The sequence below is a fragment of the Puma concolor genome, chromosome B1 (assembly GCF_028749965.1).
Source record: "Puma concolor isolate L17-30 chromosome B1, mPumCon1.1.hap2, whole genome shotgun sequence".
NCBI classification, from domain to species: Eukaryota; Metazoa; Chordata; class Mammalia; order Carnivora; family Felidae; genus Puma; species Puma concolor.
This window is the reverse complement of record NC_141670.1, coordinates 154,104,909-154,123,836: the sequence shown is the minus strand read 5'-3', so window position 1 is coordinate 154,123,836 and position 18,928 is coordinate 154,104,909. Positions and strand designations below refer to the sequence as shown.

Below are 18,928 nucleotides of genomic sequence, written 5' to 3'. Positions count from 1 at the left end.
AAAGCTGAAGTGAATAGATACTATGTTCTCCCAAATTTAGAGAAATATAAGCCAGCACTCCTTCCCCTAAACCAAGTGAGTAGGACACAAAGAAAACCGATTGTAGCAATTTTAGATAACTACAAAAAGGGTTCACTGCCTTGCCATAGGCTTGTTAGGGGGTGGGAATGCATTAAGCCCAATTTACTGTCACTTATCAGAGAAGAATGCTATGAAATAAGTCTTAGAAAAGCCAACGTGTGACCTTGACATCTCACCAGGAGATATTGGAAGAAGGCAGGCTGGCTGGAGCAGTCTACAACAGTAGTCCAAAAAGGGAACAATGGCAGAGCATCCAACCAGAATGGGTTTCGCTCTCAGGTGAAGTACACATGTGCACTGGACAGCAAGAGACTGTGAGATTGGGAGCAAACAGCAAGTGAGGTGTACCCTGGAAGTAAGTTGGCGTAAGACACCCTCCTCCTCTGGTGACCATCCCCAGGGGGTCCTTTCAAGAGCTCCGACACATACTTCACTAGAGAACCAACGTTTGGGTATTTGACCTGTGGGAGGCATCAACAACTAGCAAAAAAAAAAAAAAAATATCTTGCCCTTTCTTTTCTACATACCCATCAAGGGCAATTCTGAAAAATCTAGATACAAACTTTGCCAAAGGAAGAAGAGGAGCAAAAATGGGACCATTCTTCCTTCGCTAGGTACCGAGGGTCAGGCTGGCCTTGTGCTTGTGGAAAACACTTTGAAATGGATATGGCATTGGCTTTGATTTAGACTGGACTTGAATTTTTATATCTGAAATTGAATCTTAATTACTGGCATGGGACTGTTGTTTCAACAAAATGAGGCTGAAGAGCTGTAGGATCTGTCTAATAACCCCTGAAGGCATAGGAGTGGGATATTTTACAGAGCATGGATGAAAGAAATAATTGGAGGAAAAAAATAAATGTTTTAAATCAGTATGCTGTTGAGTTAAGATTGCTCCATATACTGGTTTTATAAAGAAGTAACGAGACAGTTGATGAAGCACTTAAGACAGTATGTGGCACATAGTTAGGGTTCAATATATGTTAGCTGCTTTTACAGTTGTTGTTATTTGAAGGGAAAATATCAAATTTCAACGTGATCCAAAATGGGAAGGCTGTATTGAATAGTAACAATGGAAAATTACAAAAGCAAAGACCAAAGAGCCATGTGTCAGGCATCACATAATAAATATTCTGAACTTGAATAGAAGAATCTTTCATAGTTTCTTTAATTTTAGGATTCTATTATTCTAAGTGTGAATTATTTTTCCATGTAAGAAAAAAATCTGTTTTCCCCCATATTAGACAGTCCAAAACTCTTCTTACACTTTTTTAAATTAAAAAAAAACATAGATTATTATTTTTATCCCCTAAAAGCATCCACTATTACATCAATATCATTCATCCTTTCAGTTTGGAGTATTAGCTGTCTTTATCAAATGCAAATCATGAAAACATGGCTGTCAGTATTCATTCTCTGATGGCTTCTTCTTCATCTTTGAAAATAATACTGACATAAAATGAGTGAACTCATCACTATAGTACAGCTAAAACTGTCTGGCAAGGGACTAAGCTTTTATGTAACAGTAACTTACTTTCTTTTGTACTAACTCATTTTGAGTTTCTGCATAAAGGCTATTTCAACAACAATAAAACAGATCAGAGGGTAAGCAAAGTATTTCATTTTTTTAAGCAACTGTCATTTTGAGAAATGAAAAAAGATTCTTTCTTCCAACTCAGAGAACAAAGCATTTCATTCTAAACTTGAGGGAGAGTAGTTCCATACTTACGTCTTGATTGGTCATCTCCCAATAGGGTCTCTCCCCATAAGACACAACCTCCCACATCACGATTCCATAGCTCCAGACATCACTGGCAGAGGTAAACTTTCGGAAAGCTATAGCTTCTGGGGCCGTCCATCTGATTGGAATTTTGCCTCCCTAAAATTGAAAAAGGATACAAGAATTCCCACATACTTCAAGCACATTTGGGGATATTGCTGCCTCACTAGAAAGATCTAGAAAGAGATGTAGCATTTTTAAGTGAATCTGTTTGACAGCATGCAGTCTCTTTTCACATACCTCAGCCCGTAAGCACTTGTAGACTGACTACTAATTGGCTGTCCGGAAGCTTTCTGGTTTAAATTCTATTTGACTACTGGAACACATACAGGACCCACATCTCAATTACAGTATCAGGATGGCAACTCAAAGAGGGGAAAGCAGGCAGCCAAGCAAATCAATAAGGTAAACTTTCATGACTTTCTAACAGAGAGTAAAGGACTTAAAATCCCAGGGTAGTTTTTTTCTTCCTTTCTTTAACATAGGAATTATAAATGGAAAGTCTTGATTGCTGAATGCAACCCTGAGAAGTTTAACAGTAAGACGAACATGAAAATCAGATATAATTATATTTCCCCCCAACATTGTGCAATTTCTTTTAGACTTGATTTCTCTTATTTTCTGCCAACATATTTTGGTGTTTTTTCTGTTACATACTGTTTTTGTTTTTACCTAATAGATAGGTATCTCACTTAATTTAACCAAATTAAAAATTATTGAAATTAGATTGCAGGGAAAAATTTATGACATGATATCAAGTTTGGAGTTTTTTCATGGTAAAAAAAAAATTGGTTTGGTAGATTTCCTCTTAGTTCACAAAATAAACACTTTTATATCCTTCCGGCAAACTTAGGAAACCAAACATTTCATCCATAAGCAAAAATATATTAAAGGGGGAGGGTACAGGATTTGAATATTTTCTTGCAGAAAAGATTAACTTATGCCTTCCCATTTTGCAGAGAGGGAATGATTTAATTCATACACTAGGAAAAAAATGGAACTTAAGGAAATAACAGCTTCATGTAACATTTGAAGTTGTTCTGTGAGCTGAAGTTAATTTGAACTATTCAATCTATGTTTAAATTATTTGTTCCTTAGATATATGGTAACACCACTTTAAAAAGACTTTCCTGATACATACTTTTGTTAATTAAATATTCATAGGTAAGATTATATCATTAGGCTTGGCCGTGTGTCACTGTGATATTCTATAACGATATAATTACAGAATTATAGTTATATTCTATAACTACACTATTCCTCTTAAAATTGTAGATTGTCAATTACTTTAAACTTCAGGCTAGAACTTTTCTCCTGGTCCTCTGACCATCATATTTGACATCGCTATTATCTGAAGTTCCCTTATCTTCTCATCTCTCAATATACGGATTTTCCATAAATTGCTATTATAACCCATTTCAAAGGAGTAAGTCTTGAAGGTCTTGGGATCTCTGCCTCCCCTCTCCTCGCTTCCCCCCCACCCCGGCCCCCAGCATGATACATTAACACACACCTTGACAAATCTGTTTTATGCATTTAACTAAGACATCAACCAATCATACTGGGAATGGATTTGTCTATAAACTCCTTCTTGCTTAGGCCAAGTTTATTAAGTGTAACAGTAATCCCAATGGAATTCTTAATTGAGGTTTCACTTAATGCAAATAATGAAAATGACAATTAGCTTTAGAAGAGGAGGGATATCCCATCAATTAATTTATTGATTTATTAAGCTAACCATTAAAAGGCTTTGTTTGCTTAGATAAGTTACTCTTGGACTTGAGTATAGTACAGTCCCTAAATATCCATGAATCACAAAGCAACAGCTGAAAAAAAAAAGCCTTATAATCTATGAAAAGAGTTTATCGTTAGACTGCGAGTAGAAGTAATTTTAAATAATTGAATTAAATAAGCAATGTGTAACATATCTGTCTTAAGAATGTGAGATGACTGGGGCGCCTGGATGGCTCAGTCGGTTAAGTATCTGAACTTGGCTCAGGTCATGATCTCACAGTTTGTGAGCTTGAGCTGTGCTCACAACTCAGAGCCTGGAGCCTGCTTCAGATTCTGTGGCTCCCTCTTTCTCTGCCCCTTCCCGCTCTTGCACTCTGTCTCTCTCTCAAAAATAAATAAACATAAAAAAATTTTTTTAAAAATGTGAGATGCCAAAAGTGTCCTTCTGTATTGACACAACAGTTAGCCAAATCTTATAGTGAAAAAGATACAATGATAAATTTTTAGCTTCACAAGGAGTTGGAACATCGAAGATATTTAACTTCATGTTTTCTTGACATTGAAAGATTTAGAATTAAACACAGTTTATGATAAGGGATTCAAACTCAAAAGGTGCAATACATAGAATGCTCCAAAAATTCTCTTACACCAATACCCACAGTTTTCCACAGAAAGAATTGTCAGATATATACCATATCGATTCAGGAAGCAATTACTTTGCTGGAAAAGGGTGTTGATTTATGCTAATTATGACAATATGAGTTAGTGGCCAACTTCCCATAAATGTGAGCTTAGCAGTTAATATAGCATGTCAGGAAAGTAATTAGGCATTAAAATACTTCCAGTGAATCAAAACTTTTTGAAGAAATAGTTACTTTATTCCCTACCATGTGAGTCCTTAAAAGGTAGGCTTAGATATTTCATTTCTATATTTGTTTTACAAATGAGGACACTGTGGTGCAGAGAGTTTAAGCTTCCCAATGTTATACATGTTTATATATTCATATATACATGTATAATATTTATTTGTTTTAGTTAGGAAATTCTCTAACTTTCTCTTTTACATTTAAAACTCTGTATGTACAATTTTCGAAGCGTTGTATTCACTCTGACCTCAAAGTTTTTGTTTTCAGTATCTGTAAGGGAAAAAAAATGAAATCTTGTGACCCATACGGTGAATACTTTACTTATTTGAGTTTAATATACAAATTTGCTGCTATCCAACCTGTAGAATGATTACATTTTTTTATCTCCCCCTCCCACCATCCCTTTTTCTCTCTGTCTTCCTATGGGAGAGGAATGTTCTTTTTACTATTTCCTTTAAACACCTTTAAAAATTAAACATGTCTAGTCTAGTGTTTCAGAAATGCATTCTGTTAGATCTTACCCTGGTGGTATAGGCTGCCTCGGGATCGTCTTCCAGCACCCTGGAAAGTCCAAAGTCAGACACTTTGCACACAAGGTTACTGTTGATTAAGATGTTTCTGGCAGCAAGGTCTCTATGCACGTAGCCCATGTCGGAAAGGTACTTCATTCCCGCAGCGATGCCTCTCAGCATGCCAACAAGCTGAATCACAGTGAATTGCCCATCGTTTTTCTGTAGAAACGATGTAGAAATATTAGTCCTGCGGCAGTAATTACTGGGGGAAAATTTGAAAGGATCTTCCTTCAAGCGCCAAATTAATAGTATCACCAAATTCATATGCCATTCTTAGCTGAAGGAGAATGGAAAAAGTTATGAAATATTTTGTTAATTTTGTAACATTTACCAGTCCTCTGCTTGGTCAAAGCAGATCAAGACTTTGAAAGCTCTTGTCAAAAATCTCATTTAGTTGCCCTTTTCTGCATTGTAATCCCTTTACTCTCAGTTATCAGAGGAGAATGTTCATCACTCCAACCTAGCACCTGCCTTAGATGAACATGGCACATTTTTGAGGTGCTTTAAAATAAGTTAGCTGGATAGGCACATTGGAGTAAAAAAGAAGTGGCTGGAGGAGACAAAGGAGTTTCTTTAACAACAGATGGGAGAAAGATCACTGAGCAATGACCAGACAACGTTAGCATTTCTTAGAAGCTTGCTGTCTTTGTCAAAGGCACTGAATTTACTGCAGGTACATGGAATAAGGCCCAACTAATGATTAATTTGATATAAAGGAATGATATAATCTTAAGAGACTAGAGAACTTGAAGATACGTATAAGAAATTTGACAACAGAATCTGGTAGAGTCTGGAGATTAGAAGAAAACTTTGCCTTATCAGTAGACAGCTGTCCTCTTCAATGCACCGGTCCTTGGAATAATCCTCAAGAAAGTCATTGTCCCATCACCTCGCCTAATCAGTAGTAATAGTTGCTACACTAAATGTGAAAACCTGCCAGCCTACAGGTTTAATCAGGCCTGCAAACATGTTACATTGTCCAGCACAAGCTGTTTAGTAATATAATCAGTTGCCAACAATTAAAATTTGGACACTTGCACATAAAAACAAAACAATACTTTCCCTAGGACCCAGAAGATCTGACAACATTAGTGATACCATCTATTATCATGTAATCATTCCACTGGTAAAAGTGGTGGCTGACCCTCAGATGGGTTATAAGTCTATTGGGTCCCTTTATTAATACAGAAAAGTTGCATAGACCTTTTACACATTTTTTTCCTTGCTCTACCTGACATTATATACTCTGAAAAACTTACTATTTGTAAAAAAGCTTCTTTTTTTTCCTTTTCTTTCCTTCTGTCTTTTTCTTTGTTTTCTTCCTTTTTCTCCCCTTTCATTTTTTTGGGGGGCAAATTAACATATATTTAAATAAAACTATGGGGACATATGGTTTGGATTTGTGTACATTTCTGAAAAGGACAATTTTCAGACCAAAGTTTATTTTTGGAGTATAAACATTCTGACCCCCGAAATTTCTATTTCAAAATTCTGCTTTACAGTGACTTAATTTCAACTTCAACATCATAGCCAATATACAAATAACACTTTGAATAATTAAGTTGGTCTCAAACCTACCTTTAAAAATGTATCTAAAGAGCCATTTTCCATGTACTCTGTCACTATCATCACGGGTTTGCCTGAAAAGAAAACATGGTATGAACTATAATGTTTTGATTTGGCATTCTTATCTAGGAAACGTTTGCCATAAGTTATTACTTCTTCCAAATTATATATATTCTTCTAAAAAATGTCCTCTTTGAGTAGCAAGTAAATTCATGACATGATGATATCTTAGTGTAATGGGAAAGTATCACAAGAATAATAATAGATTGACATTTAAGATATAAAAATACACAATTTTCAATATTAAAATCAGTTTGTCAAAAATAGTTTAAGCCTGCATTTTAGTTTAATACAGGTAATGATATAATATGCCAAATAACATCCAGCAAAGAACTGTGAACATATTTATCTTTCCCACAATTCTGAATAAAAATTCCTGTCTATCTAACTGTCCTGCATGCAACCCCTTGAATATAGGTTGTATTTTCCTAACTTTATTTCTATGTTCTTATAACTCCTTTCCTCATGGATACATCCTTTTTCCTCTCTGTCACACACACTCTCTATCAGCCCAAATTTTTTTCATTCCTCAAAACTCTGTTCTATGGCCGTTGGGTGGGGGAATGGGCTAAACGGGTGATGGGCATTAAGGAGGGCACTTGTTGAGATGAGCACTGGGTGTTATATGTAAGTGATGAATCACTAAGTTCTACTCTTGAAATCATTATTACATTACATGTCAACTAACTTTAATTTAAATAAATATTAAAAATTAAAAAAAAACTGTTCTAATTTCTCTTGCTATCTGGAAACTTCTCTAGCAATCACTGTTTCCTCCCCTTTCATGTCTGATATAGAAATGCAACTTAGAGGTCAGTTGGACAGACTCTGAAGTCATGCTGCATGGCTTTGAATGCCAGATCAATCACTTATGATGCAATCTTGAGCAAATCATTTATTATCTTTGTGCCTCAGTTTTCTCATCTGTAAAATAAGTGAATTAATGTCACCTACTTCACTGAGTTGTGGTAAGTATCTAGCAAGTCATATGGTTATGCAAGTCACTTTGAATAGTGCTGGCCAGTTAGAATTTGATGTTTTGTTATTTTATAAACTTTAACTATGTATCTATGGTTTAAATTTCTTGCTGGATATAGGTTGACTAAGAGAATAGATCATATTTTATCTTCCATAAAATTATGGCACTTTGTATATAATGTATCTGTGATACAAGATGAAAAATACATGATGAGGGGCACCTGGGTGGCTCAGTCAGTTAAGCACCAATTCTTGATCTCGGCTCCAATCATGACCTCATGATTCCTGAATTGGAGTCCCTCACTGGGCTCTGTGCTGATAGTGTGGAGTCTGCTTCAGATTCTGTCTCTCCCTCTCTTTTTGCTCATCCCCTACTCATGATCTCTTACTCAAAATAAACAGATAAACTTAAAAAAATACAAGATCGGGGTGCCTGCATGGCTCAGTAGGTTAAGCGTCTGACTTCGGCTCAGGTCATGATCTCATGGTCCATGAGTTCGAGCATGAGTCGGGCTCTGTGCTGACAGCTCAGAACCTGGAGCCTGCTTCAGATTCTCTCTCTCCCTCTCTCTCTGCCCCTCCCCTGCTCTCTCTCTCTCTCTCAAAAATAAATAAACATTAAAAAAATATAAGATCAAAAATCCTTATTATATGAGAAAATATCTAAAACATGATTGTTAGTTTTATCACTCCACATTGACCTCACTATATTTTAAAGCATGCCCCTTTACTAATTTAATAAAAGCATGTTACATAAAATTTGTGTTAAAATATTTTTTGTTTAAATTGTTACATTTGTGTTAAATTTTGTGTTAAATTATTTGTTAAATTTGTGTTAAAATATTTGTGTTTAAAATATTTTGAGTTAAGTAAAAGGATACCTTATGTCAGAAAAATTGCTATCTTAGATGTCTATTAATTAACTTTTTGTATTATGAAGAGAAACACTTAAACAATCAGAACATGTTGGGATGAGCACTGGGTGTTGTATGGAAACCAATTTGACAATAAATTTCATATATTAAAAAAATAATCATAAAATGCATTATAATTAACATAATAGCATTCTCCAGAAAAACATCTGTATTTTACTGAAGAAGTGATTAATTCAACCCATAGAATTATATATTACATATTTGTTCATACAACATTATCTAGAAGTGCAAATAAAGCTATAGAAAGTTAGACAACTACATATGACAAAGAAATAGATTTTCTCATGTCAAGATCACTTAAAAGTTACTATTTAGAATAATAAGGTAGTACTAATTTCTTACTCAGATAATTATATTTTTAAAAAAAAATACTTCAGAAGCAATATTCTTTTAATTGAATGTGATGAGTATATTACAAATCAAGACACATTTCTCTCTTCCTCTTTAATGTTTAGAAAAGTATTTAAAATTTTTGTCTAAAATAATTCCTTTGGCATACGTTTGTAGACGCCTACGTTTGGTGAAACATCACATATGCAGAGAACAAACACTAGAGAGGGAGAGTCATCATTTGATCTGAACCTTGAAGACTGAAGGGGACACCCCTGTAATCAAAGGTAACATTCCAGGAAGAAGAGGCAACATGTGCCAAGACATCTTATCATGAAAGAACCCATCAAGCTCAAATATGGCTAAAGCCCTGGATTTTTGCTTTGTCAATTAGGAAGTGATAGGAGATGAGTTGGGAAACAAGTTTCTTAAAACCTGACTGGGCATACAATACCTTAGTAAAATAAATAAATAAATAAACTCATAATGTATTTCCAAGTGCCTGTGACAGCACAAGAGAAGAAAAGATTATGTTTTTTTTTAATTAGTTAATTGTAATCTAAGCTCATGAATAGAGAAGTGTTTCCAGTTTAACTTTATTTTAATTATATTGCCACCACCATTTTAATTCAACTTTTAAAATAAACATAATTGTGCTTTGGACCTTTTTAGTCACATTCTCACATCTCAGAGCCCATTTTAGCCTTTCTTTAATGTGGAAGCTCCCTCCTCCCACCCTTTTTTTTTCCCCCAAACTTCACAACTAATATACTTCCCCAGGAGTAATGGCCAAAATATGTGATAACTGCTTTGGCACAGGTACCTATGTGTCAGGAGTTACACCAGCCACAATGCTGGAGTATTCTAGAATGTCCTGCTATACCAGACCATCATCCCTTCGTTTGCCTGATTTCAGGGATTCAGAAATCACCAGGGACGAAGCTGAGTAGGTATATAAAGGGGACACATGGGTAACTATGCACCAGCTTTTTATCAAACACTATAGAAATATTTCAATAAATTTACAGCTAATAGAGCCAAAGAGTGTGTACTTGCTCAACATCAGCCCTGATCCAACTAGAAGGAGGCCTCCATTTTCTGGAATCAATCAGGTTAGCTCTTTTATTTTGACTTTGACTCTCACTTACAGAAATCCAATGAGGAAACTGTCATAGTATAATTGGAATTGGAAGAACTGATTTCTAGAAGATATCCAGAGAATATAGTCTTAGCTTTTCCTCATTGGCACCTCTCAGCTCATACCATGTAAGTAGATGTCTTGTCCATCAGACTGAAACCCTGATTCTTGTCTATCATTATCTACTCTACCCGCAAGACCTTTATAATTGCAGCATCTTCCCTATATTCTGACTTATAAAACTTTCAGTTTCTTTCTACTCTCTTTTTCTACAATTTCTTCATTCTATCCACCCTCTCGTTTGTTGGACTCTCTTTTTACCATTATGGGTTAGTGGTAAATATTTAGTACTGCTCACCCAAGGTCTACTGAGTAGAAATTGGATAGAATCCCCTTATAAAAACATCTTTTTCTTGGCTAAATTTGTTCCTTAAATTCAATCCAAATTCACTAAGCTTAGAAGAAAAAATGTATACTCTAAAAAGAATGAACTGATCAGAAGACTATTGACATTGAAAAATATACATTTGGAAAGAAAAAAAATAAATGATTACATTTTGGGGAAATGGGCACCTGGCATTTGTTCTATAAGATTTCCTAGATCTCATCACCTAGTTCCAAAAGTCAGATTAATTATTTATGACAGTGTAGGTTGTAATGTCAATAACAAAAATGTTATCTGAGAAATATGATAGGAAACTAAAATACTTCTCACATTTTAGAAAATGGGAGAAAAGCAATTAAAATGAATGTTTGCAAACAAGCATGATCTTCTTTTGTTGACAAGAATAAGACACTTCAGGACCCATTCGATTATTTTTCATGCTTGAGTCATTTTAATGCTAATTATATTTAGTTTGGCTTATGTTTTGTCTCAGTTCCTGCTAGCCTGCAAGAATGACATAGCAATAATTAATGTGGCTTACTCTAACCCTTGTAAATTCAATAAAACTGTATAAATCATTTTCCATTATCCAGCTCGAAGTACAAAGAGTAGATTTGCCAATAATTTTGAAAGCATATTATCAAAAATCTATATAAAAAGAGCTCATAAAGCATGTCAAAACATGATTCTAATCAGAGTGGAGTTTTTATACTACTTTATATTATTTATCAAAGACCTAACCCAGAGTCTAAGTAGTAATAGAAACACATTATTTGTGGAATTCACCAATCTTATATTTTAATCATTCAGTATTGATAATCATAAAAAGAGCTACAATTTATGTATTTATTGAATTCTCACTTTTTACAGGGCACAGTGTTATTTTTAATTTTATTAAATTCCATAATAGTGATATTACAAAAGACTTTTTCAGAAAAAGAAGAGTGAGATTTAAAAAACAGATTGAATACATAATTTGGGTTGACGAGTACAAATATATAAGAATCAAAGTTGGGAATCGCATTATGTCCATTTGACTATAAAAGCTATTCTACTTTCCTCCGTACTATGATGCCTATGATTTCAAAATACTTATTTTAAATTTTATTTTATAATCTCACAACTATTTACTCTTTTGTGTTAATATAAGCTTGGTAATCATGACTATGGCATGATAAACTATCCAACTACTAATGACAGATCTGGTAGGAATTTAGCTTCTCTCAGTAAATAATATATCCTTACATATGACTATTACTTATATACGTTCTGAGTGGTCTGAAGTGTTATATGGTGAAATAAATGGTCTTGGATTCTATTTAGTTATTTTTTTTTTTAACATTTATTTATTTTTGAGACAGAGAAAGACAGAGTATGAATGGGGGATGGTCAGAGAGAGGGAGACACAGAATCTGAAACAGGCTCCAGGCTCTGAGCGGTCAGCACAGAGCCCGACGCGGGGCTCGAACTCATGGACCGCGAGATCATGACTTGAGCCGAAGTCGGACGCTTAACCAACTGAGCCACCCAGGCGCCCCTCTTGGATTCTATTTATATGAGGTATCTAAAGGAGTAAACCCATAGAAACAAAAAGTGGAAAGATTATTGCTAACACCTGGGGAAGAAAGAAAGGAAAAGCTACTCTTCAACCCGTATAAAGGTTCAGTATTATAAGACAAAAAAGTTCAGAAGATCAGTTGTGCAACATTTTGGTTATGAATAACAATATTGTACTCCCACTTGAAAATTTAAGATTGATACATAAAAAAAAATTGAGTTTGTTTCTTTACCCTGTGATTTTTTGGTGTTAATGTCTACCACAAATCCAAGAGAGGAGAGAATATGCCATCCCTGGTGATGTAATCTTTTTCCATAAGATATCTTAAAGTTAGCTGGAACAAACTTTGGGGAATCATTGATCTTGTCCTTGCTTTTCAGAGCATTACCCCAACAATAGGCACAGCTATCATCTGGGAGCTTGTTGGAAATGCATAATCTTAGTGCTCAACCTGATCTACTGAAGCAAATTCTGTATTTTTTTTTTCATTAAAAAAATGTATTTAAGTTCAAGTTAGTTAGCATTGAGTGTAGTATTAGTTTTGGGAATAGAGCCCAGTGATTCATCAGTTATATATAACACCCAGTGCTCATTCCAAGAAGTACCCCTCCTTAATGCCCATCATTCAGTTAGCCCATCCTTCCATGCCCCTTTTTCCAGAAACCTTCACTTTATTCTCTGTATTTAAGAGTCTCTTATGGTTTACCTCCCTCTCTGTTTTTATCTTCTTTTTCCTTCCTTTCTCCTATGTTCATCTGTTGTGTTTCTTAAATTCCACATATGAGTTGAAGCATATGATATTCGTCTTTCTCTGACTTATTTTGCTTAGCATAATACATTCTAATTCCACTCACATTGTTGCAAATGGCAAGATTTCATTCTTTTTGATCAACGAGTAGTATTCCATCTTCTTTATCTCTTCATCAGTCAATGGATATTTGGGCTCTTTCCATAATTTGGCTATAGCTGATAGTGCCGCTATAAACATTGGGATATATGCGTGCCTTCAAATCAGCATTTTTGTATCCTTTGGATAAATACCTAGTAGGGCAATTGCTGGATCTTTTTAATTTCTTGAGAAGCCTCCATACTGGATCCAGACTGGCCGCACCAGTTTGCATTCCCACCAATGCTTCAAATTCTACATTTTAGCGATATCCTCGGATGCACATAATTTTGAGAAACAGTGAACCAAGACGCATCACAAAAGTTGCAGCTAAATCTGGGCTTATTATTTTATTTGCTTTGGTACCACATGTTTTTTCTAAAACTGTTAGCTCACCAGTACACACTTGATACCACTTAGGGCTCCACACAAGAGCATTTGATTTAGAAGCATCATAATTCACTGGAGAACAACTGTCACTGGGTTTCTCTTAGAGATATTTTACAAGACTTATAAATAATGAAAAGTAAGCCTGTACTTACATATCTACATTTTTATTTCCCTCTGTCATTCTATTTGGGTTATATTCCAATTAGTATGAACACTTGCAGCTGTTTGAAATTACTTTTATTTTGACCCCAAGAGAAACTTGAGATAACTCAGATATCATGATTCAATTATTAATGGTTAATGGTCAATGAGAAAATGGAATCTGGAGCTTAGGGTAGGAATAGATAATGCTTATTAAGGGGGTAAGGAAGGGAAGATAAAGTATGGGGCAATTAGTAGGGTACTCATAGGGGCACCTGGGTGGCTCAGTCAGTTAAGTGGTAGGACTCTTGATTTCAGTACAGGACATGATCTCACGTTTTTGTGAGTTCGAGCCTTCCATCAGGCTCTCTGCACTGACTGCGCTCATGGAGCCTGCTTGGAATTCTCCCTCTCTCTCTGCCCCTCTTCATTTGAGCTCTCTCTGTCTGTCTCAAAATAAATTAGTAAAATTTAAAAAAAGAGGCTCTCATATTTTAATTCCATTATGGTCCTTAGTTGTTGGTTAACACTTTAGGGAAAAATAATTTATAACACTATATAATTTTAATTTGGTGAAAGATGATAAAATCAAAAGTCTACATACATTACCTGAGATGGGATGATGAAAATACCAAATGTTTCTATAAATAAAAATTCCAAACTTTCCATAATATCCTCTTTTATTTCAGATTGTTTACACTGATAGAAACTTTTTCATCAGATGCTCATTTCTAAAATTAAAAATGAATTGGAATTGTTCTGACATTAGTGAAGGTAGATAATTACTTTTGGATTCAGAAAATATGGACTTTTCAGAGGAGGTGGGAATCCAAGAATTAAGAAATCTGACAGCTTTGTTTTATTAATGAAAATACTTTAAAAATACAGTGTTTAATTTACTATTAAACAGTTACTTATAGTAATAACAATTTATAGTAATTACTAATAAACAGTTTATAGTAATAACAATTTATAGTAATTACTAATAAATAGTAATTTATTAGCTTTTGTTTCTATATTCTATAATTTTTTTTCAGATGAGCAGGATTTAAATACCAGGAAGAGCACTTGTAAATATCTAATAATTATTTTTCATATATTTTTTCAACCTCTTTTTATGTCCTAACAAATAAAAACAGGTACTGAATTAATGAGCTGGCTTTTATGTCTATTTCAGCTGTAAATATATTTCCATCATGGTTTGTCACTGGTTCATAGAATTTGTTTCATTTCATGAAATGGATGATGCAAAATTCAAGCATACTCATACTTCAAACATTTTCATTTTTAAGTCCATCTTCAGACAGAACATCAGGCATTGGATCCTTCTCAAATATAAGTGGTTCGAAACTAAGCTACTGATTACCAACCACAGCCTTGCTCCTCCCAGACTTTTTCCTGTAAATGGCAATTCCTCTCTTTGAGAAACTAATGACAAATAATTTATAATTATTGTTGACTCCTCTCTTTTTCTCACACTCCATATCTGAACCACAAGAAGTCTTACTGTAATTGTCTTCAAAATATCTAAGAATGCAACTACTACTCTCCATCTTGCTAGATCAGTACCCTGATCTAATCCATAAGGAGGTCTGAATAATGTCAGTAGCTTTCCCATGGTCTCTCTGCTTGGACATTGGCTCCTACCATCTACACTTAACAGAAGCCTGACTGATCCTGTTAACATTGATAATAGACTCCATCACATCTTGGTTCTAAAGGCTGCAAAGATCAGATTAAGAGATGGTCTTCATAGGGACCAAAGAGGGTGTGCACTATCTATCCTCCTGCTCTACCTTCAGATTAGCTTCCTCCAGACTCCTCTCCTTCATTCCACTGAAGCAAAAATGCCCTTGATATTTTTGAGTATCCCATGAAAGTTCCATTTGAGACTTGTGGGTCCTTATTTCTATAACATTCTGTTCCTAGATATCTGTAAGCCCACACCTTCACTTCATTCAAGCCTTATCAGAGAGGGCTTTCACTAAATAAAATAGAAATCACTAACCCTCAGTAGAAGCAATCCGTAATTTCTTCACCTAGCTTTATTTTTTCATTAAATGTATCATGAATGTATTTATTAACTTAATTTCTGTCTCCCCCACCCAAAATAAATTTTATAAAGGCAGGAACTCAGTCTCTTTATCTCTGCTGTATCATGCTGATCAATATTGATAGACATGTATTATGTTACCAATTAATATCTTTGAATAAATAAATGTTGGTCAAGTGTATACTGAATGATAAAATATGAGATTGGTAATGTGCGCTATTTAAGAGCTTGGGTTTGGAAATTATGTAAAACTCTTTTAAAATGTGGCATTATCATATACTAGTTTTATGATACTGGGTAAGGTATTTAATCTCTTTAAAGTTAATTTTTCCTATCTGTAAAATAAGAACAAATACTTTTGTCTAAAAAAATACATTATTTTGCAGATTAGAGATAATATAGAAGGAGAATTAAGCTCAGTAAATTTTTAAAGTAATGTTAATGATTAGTAGTAGTAATAACTGTTATATGCAAGATCTTGTGAAAAGATTCTCAAGCAATTTCCTTCATATGAATTTTAATTTTTTTCTAAACAATTGTGGTTTTAAAGAATAAAGTTTTAACAATAAAATACAAACTATATATCACTCTAGCTAGTTTTAACTGTTTACAAAACTGCATTAAGTCATCTACTCATTTAATATCATTCATGTCTATGGGGCGCCTGGGTGGCGCAGTCGGTTAGGCGTCCGACTTCAGCTCAGGTCACGATCTCGCGGTCCGTGAGTTCGAGCCCCGCATCGGGCTCTGGGCTGATGGCTCAGAGCCTGGAGCCTGTTTCCGATTCTGTGTCTCCCTCTCTCTCTGCCCCTCCCCTGTTCATGCTCTGCCCCTCTCTGTCCCAAAAATAAATAAACGTTGAAAAAAAAATTTAATATCATTCATGTCTAGCCCTGTGATAGAGACTGGGGGGAGTATAAACATATATCAGTTTCAAGAAGCTCATTTTGTAGTACGGATGATAAAGCATGTAGAGAGATAATTATGATATCATGCATAGCAAGACAAAGTGCAGAGCAATGCAACTAGAGTGTATATGATTGTCTCTGGCTGAGAATTTATTCATTCAACAAATATATGAAATGCTACACATTCTCAGCACTGATCTAGGAACACCAGATGAGCAAGATAACAAAACTTCTGCATTTAGAGGCTTAAATTCTAATGTAGGACCAGGAAGCTTTCCTTTACTGAGCTATTTGTTCAACTGGGAAGTTTTCTTTTACTGAGCTATTCAACACTATTTAGTGATTACTGTATGCAAGGCAGACACTGAGGATAGAAAGGAAAATGAAGATAAATGACACCGATCTAATGGAGAAAGCCACATTTGAATTAATCTTGAAGGTCAAGTAGAGCTGAAGAAAGTAGAGAGGACATTCTAGGGCTGAATGAAGTGTTTCAAAGGGACAGAACAAGAACTAGGTAGAGTTTTTCTGGAAAGGAAAGAGTGGAATGTGAGTCATGGCCAAAATTATACCAGGCTAAGCAACAAAGTGTATGTTTTTTGCTTCGTTTATTTGCTTGTTTGGTGATTAAGCATCAGAGGAAAGCCGTGATTAAGTAAAATCTACCTTGGGATAGTATGTATGGAGGGGCTAATGTGAGAAAATACAAAAATAGGAAGACTTGCTTGAAGATTGCTTGAAATAGCTCAGGATAATGTATAATATATAATAAAATCGAAGTGACTTTATAAGATAGAATGAAATACTATAGTTGAAGGTAATTACATATTTATAAAATAAGTCAAGAATTGTCTGACAATGTAAATAATTAATTGTCATTGAAGGTGCCATCTACTCAGACATAGAAATAAAAAGAAATAGGGAGAGATTTCTCTAAAGTTCCTTTAATATTTTGTTTAAATTGATTAATTTTACAGAAGAACTAAACTTGTTTGTACTTGATCCTGGATTAAGAAATATAACTATGAATCACTTTAAGATTCAAAAGAAACATTCCTTTAGTCAACTTCGATAATAATTTCCAGGAGTATGGAAAAATAAGTCTTAAAGAACTAAAATGCTGTGATGGGAAAATTTGATATTTTTATTTTATTTTTTAATCTCTTTAAAGAGTAAAAGTTGGCCCTGTATATATTACATGAAAGCATACTGCACTGTGAATAAGTCAATTAAGGCAGGGCCTGTGGGTTTTTTACATCATTTCTCATGAAATCTCTCTAGAATATATAACTATTTATGATATGCCCTATTTAACAACACATCAGAGAAGGAATTTGAATTCAAGCCCATGTTTCTGGCACATAGGGCAGTGATACCAGAAAGATGAAGGTTTGTGATGACATCATCCATAGAAGTGCTACTTCAGACTCCCTCCCTCAGCTTCAATCGGAAAAATAACACGATTCAGTTGCACTTATGTCTCATTATCTGTGTGCTGCAGGTTGAGAATAATTGTTGAATAAATTAGCATCAGATCAGAGAGCATGAAATTAAGGACACAAATAAAGTGAGTTGCAACATGGTAAATTAAAAACAAGTTGAAGACTTCCTCAGTTGAACATCAAGGGGTACATTTATTAAGGGGAATGCAGTCTGAGTTCACATAGAATATAAGACAGAATTATTTTAAATATTTTCCTTTTGCTTCATGCGCATGTGTAGTTTCAGGGTAGCAACATCAAATAGAACATTCAATTAGGAGACTAGAAATTTCAAATCTGTATTCCCAACCACAGTACTGTTTTTAAGACCAAAATGTACAAAATTTAGGTAGGATCATTTGTTGATAATGACACTTGCTTTTAAAACAAGGTTTTCGGGGCACCTGGGTGGCCCAGTCAGTTAAACGACCCACTCTTTTTTTTTTTTTTCCAACGTTTATTTATTTTTGGGACAGAGAGAGACAGAGCATGAATGGGGGAGGGGCAGAGAGAGAGGGAGACACAGAATCGGAAACAGGCTCCAGGCTCTGACCCATCAGCCCAGAGCCCAACGTGGGGCTCGAACTCACGGACCGCGAGATCGTGACCTGGCTGAAGTCGGACGCTTAACCGACTGTGCCACCCAGGCGCCCCTAAACGACCCACTCTTGATGTTGGCTCAGGTTATGATCTCATGGTTTGTGGGATCGAGCCCCATGTCGGCCTCTATGCTGACAATGTGGAGCCTGCTTGGATTCTCTGTCCCTCTCCTGCTCTCTCCTTCTCTCTCTCTCGAAATAAATAAATAAAAATTAAAAATGAAAATAAGCACAAATAAAGGTTTCAAGTGCATATAAAGTACATGACAAATTTATTTTTTACATGTTTATTTAGTTTTGAGAAAGAGAGAAAGTGTGAGCAGGGAAGGGGCAGAGATAGAGGGGGACAGAGGATCTGAAGCAGGCTGTATGCTGACAGCAGAGAACCAGATATGGGACTTGGACTTATAAACCATGAGACCATGACCTAAGCCAAAGTTGGATGATTAACCGACTGAGCCACCCAGACATCCCAGTATATGACAAA

The 18,928-nt window shown here is 35.0% G+C and overlaps 1 protein-coding gene across 13 annotated transcripts in view; it reads right to left on the bottom strand.

The window, feature by feature from the left end:
• Window positions 1-18,928, bottom strand: part of EPHA5 (EPH receptor A5) — a 345,396-nt gene that overhangs the window by 24,820 nt on the left and 301,648 nt on the right. For all 13 annotated transcript variants that reach the window (XM_025921746.2, XM_025921750.2, XM_025921749.2 and 10 more), the window contains 3 exons: window positions 6,612-6,673; window positions 4,983-5,192; window positions 1,811-1,960 (listed from right to left, as the gene is read on the bottom strand). In XM_025921746.2, coding sequence (XP_025777531.2) covers window positions 1,811-1,960; window positions 4,983-5,192; window positions 6,612-6,673 — 422 coding nt within the window. The remainder of the gene's footprint in view (window positions 1-1,810; window positions 1,961-4,982; window positions 5,193-6,611; window positions 6,674-18,928) is intronic.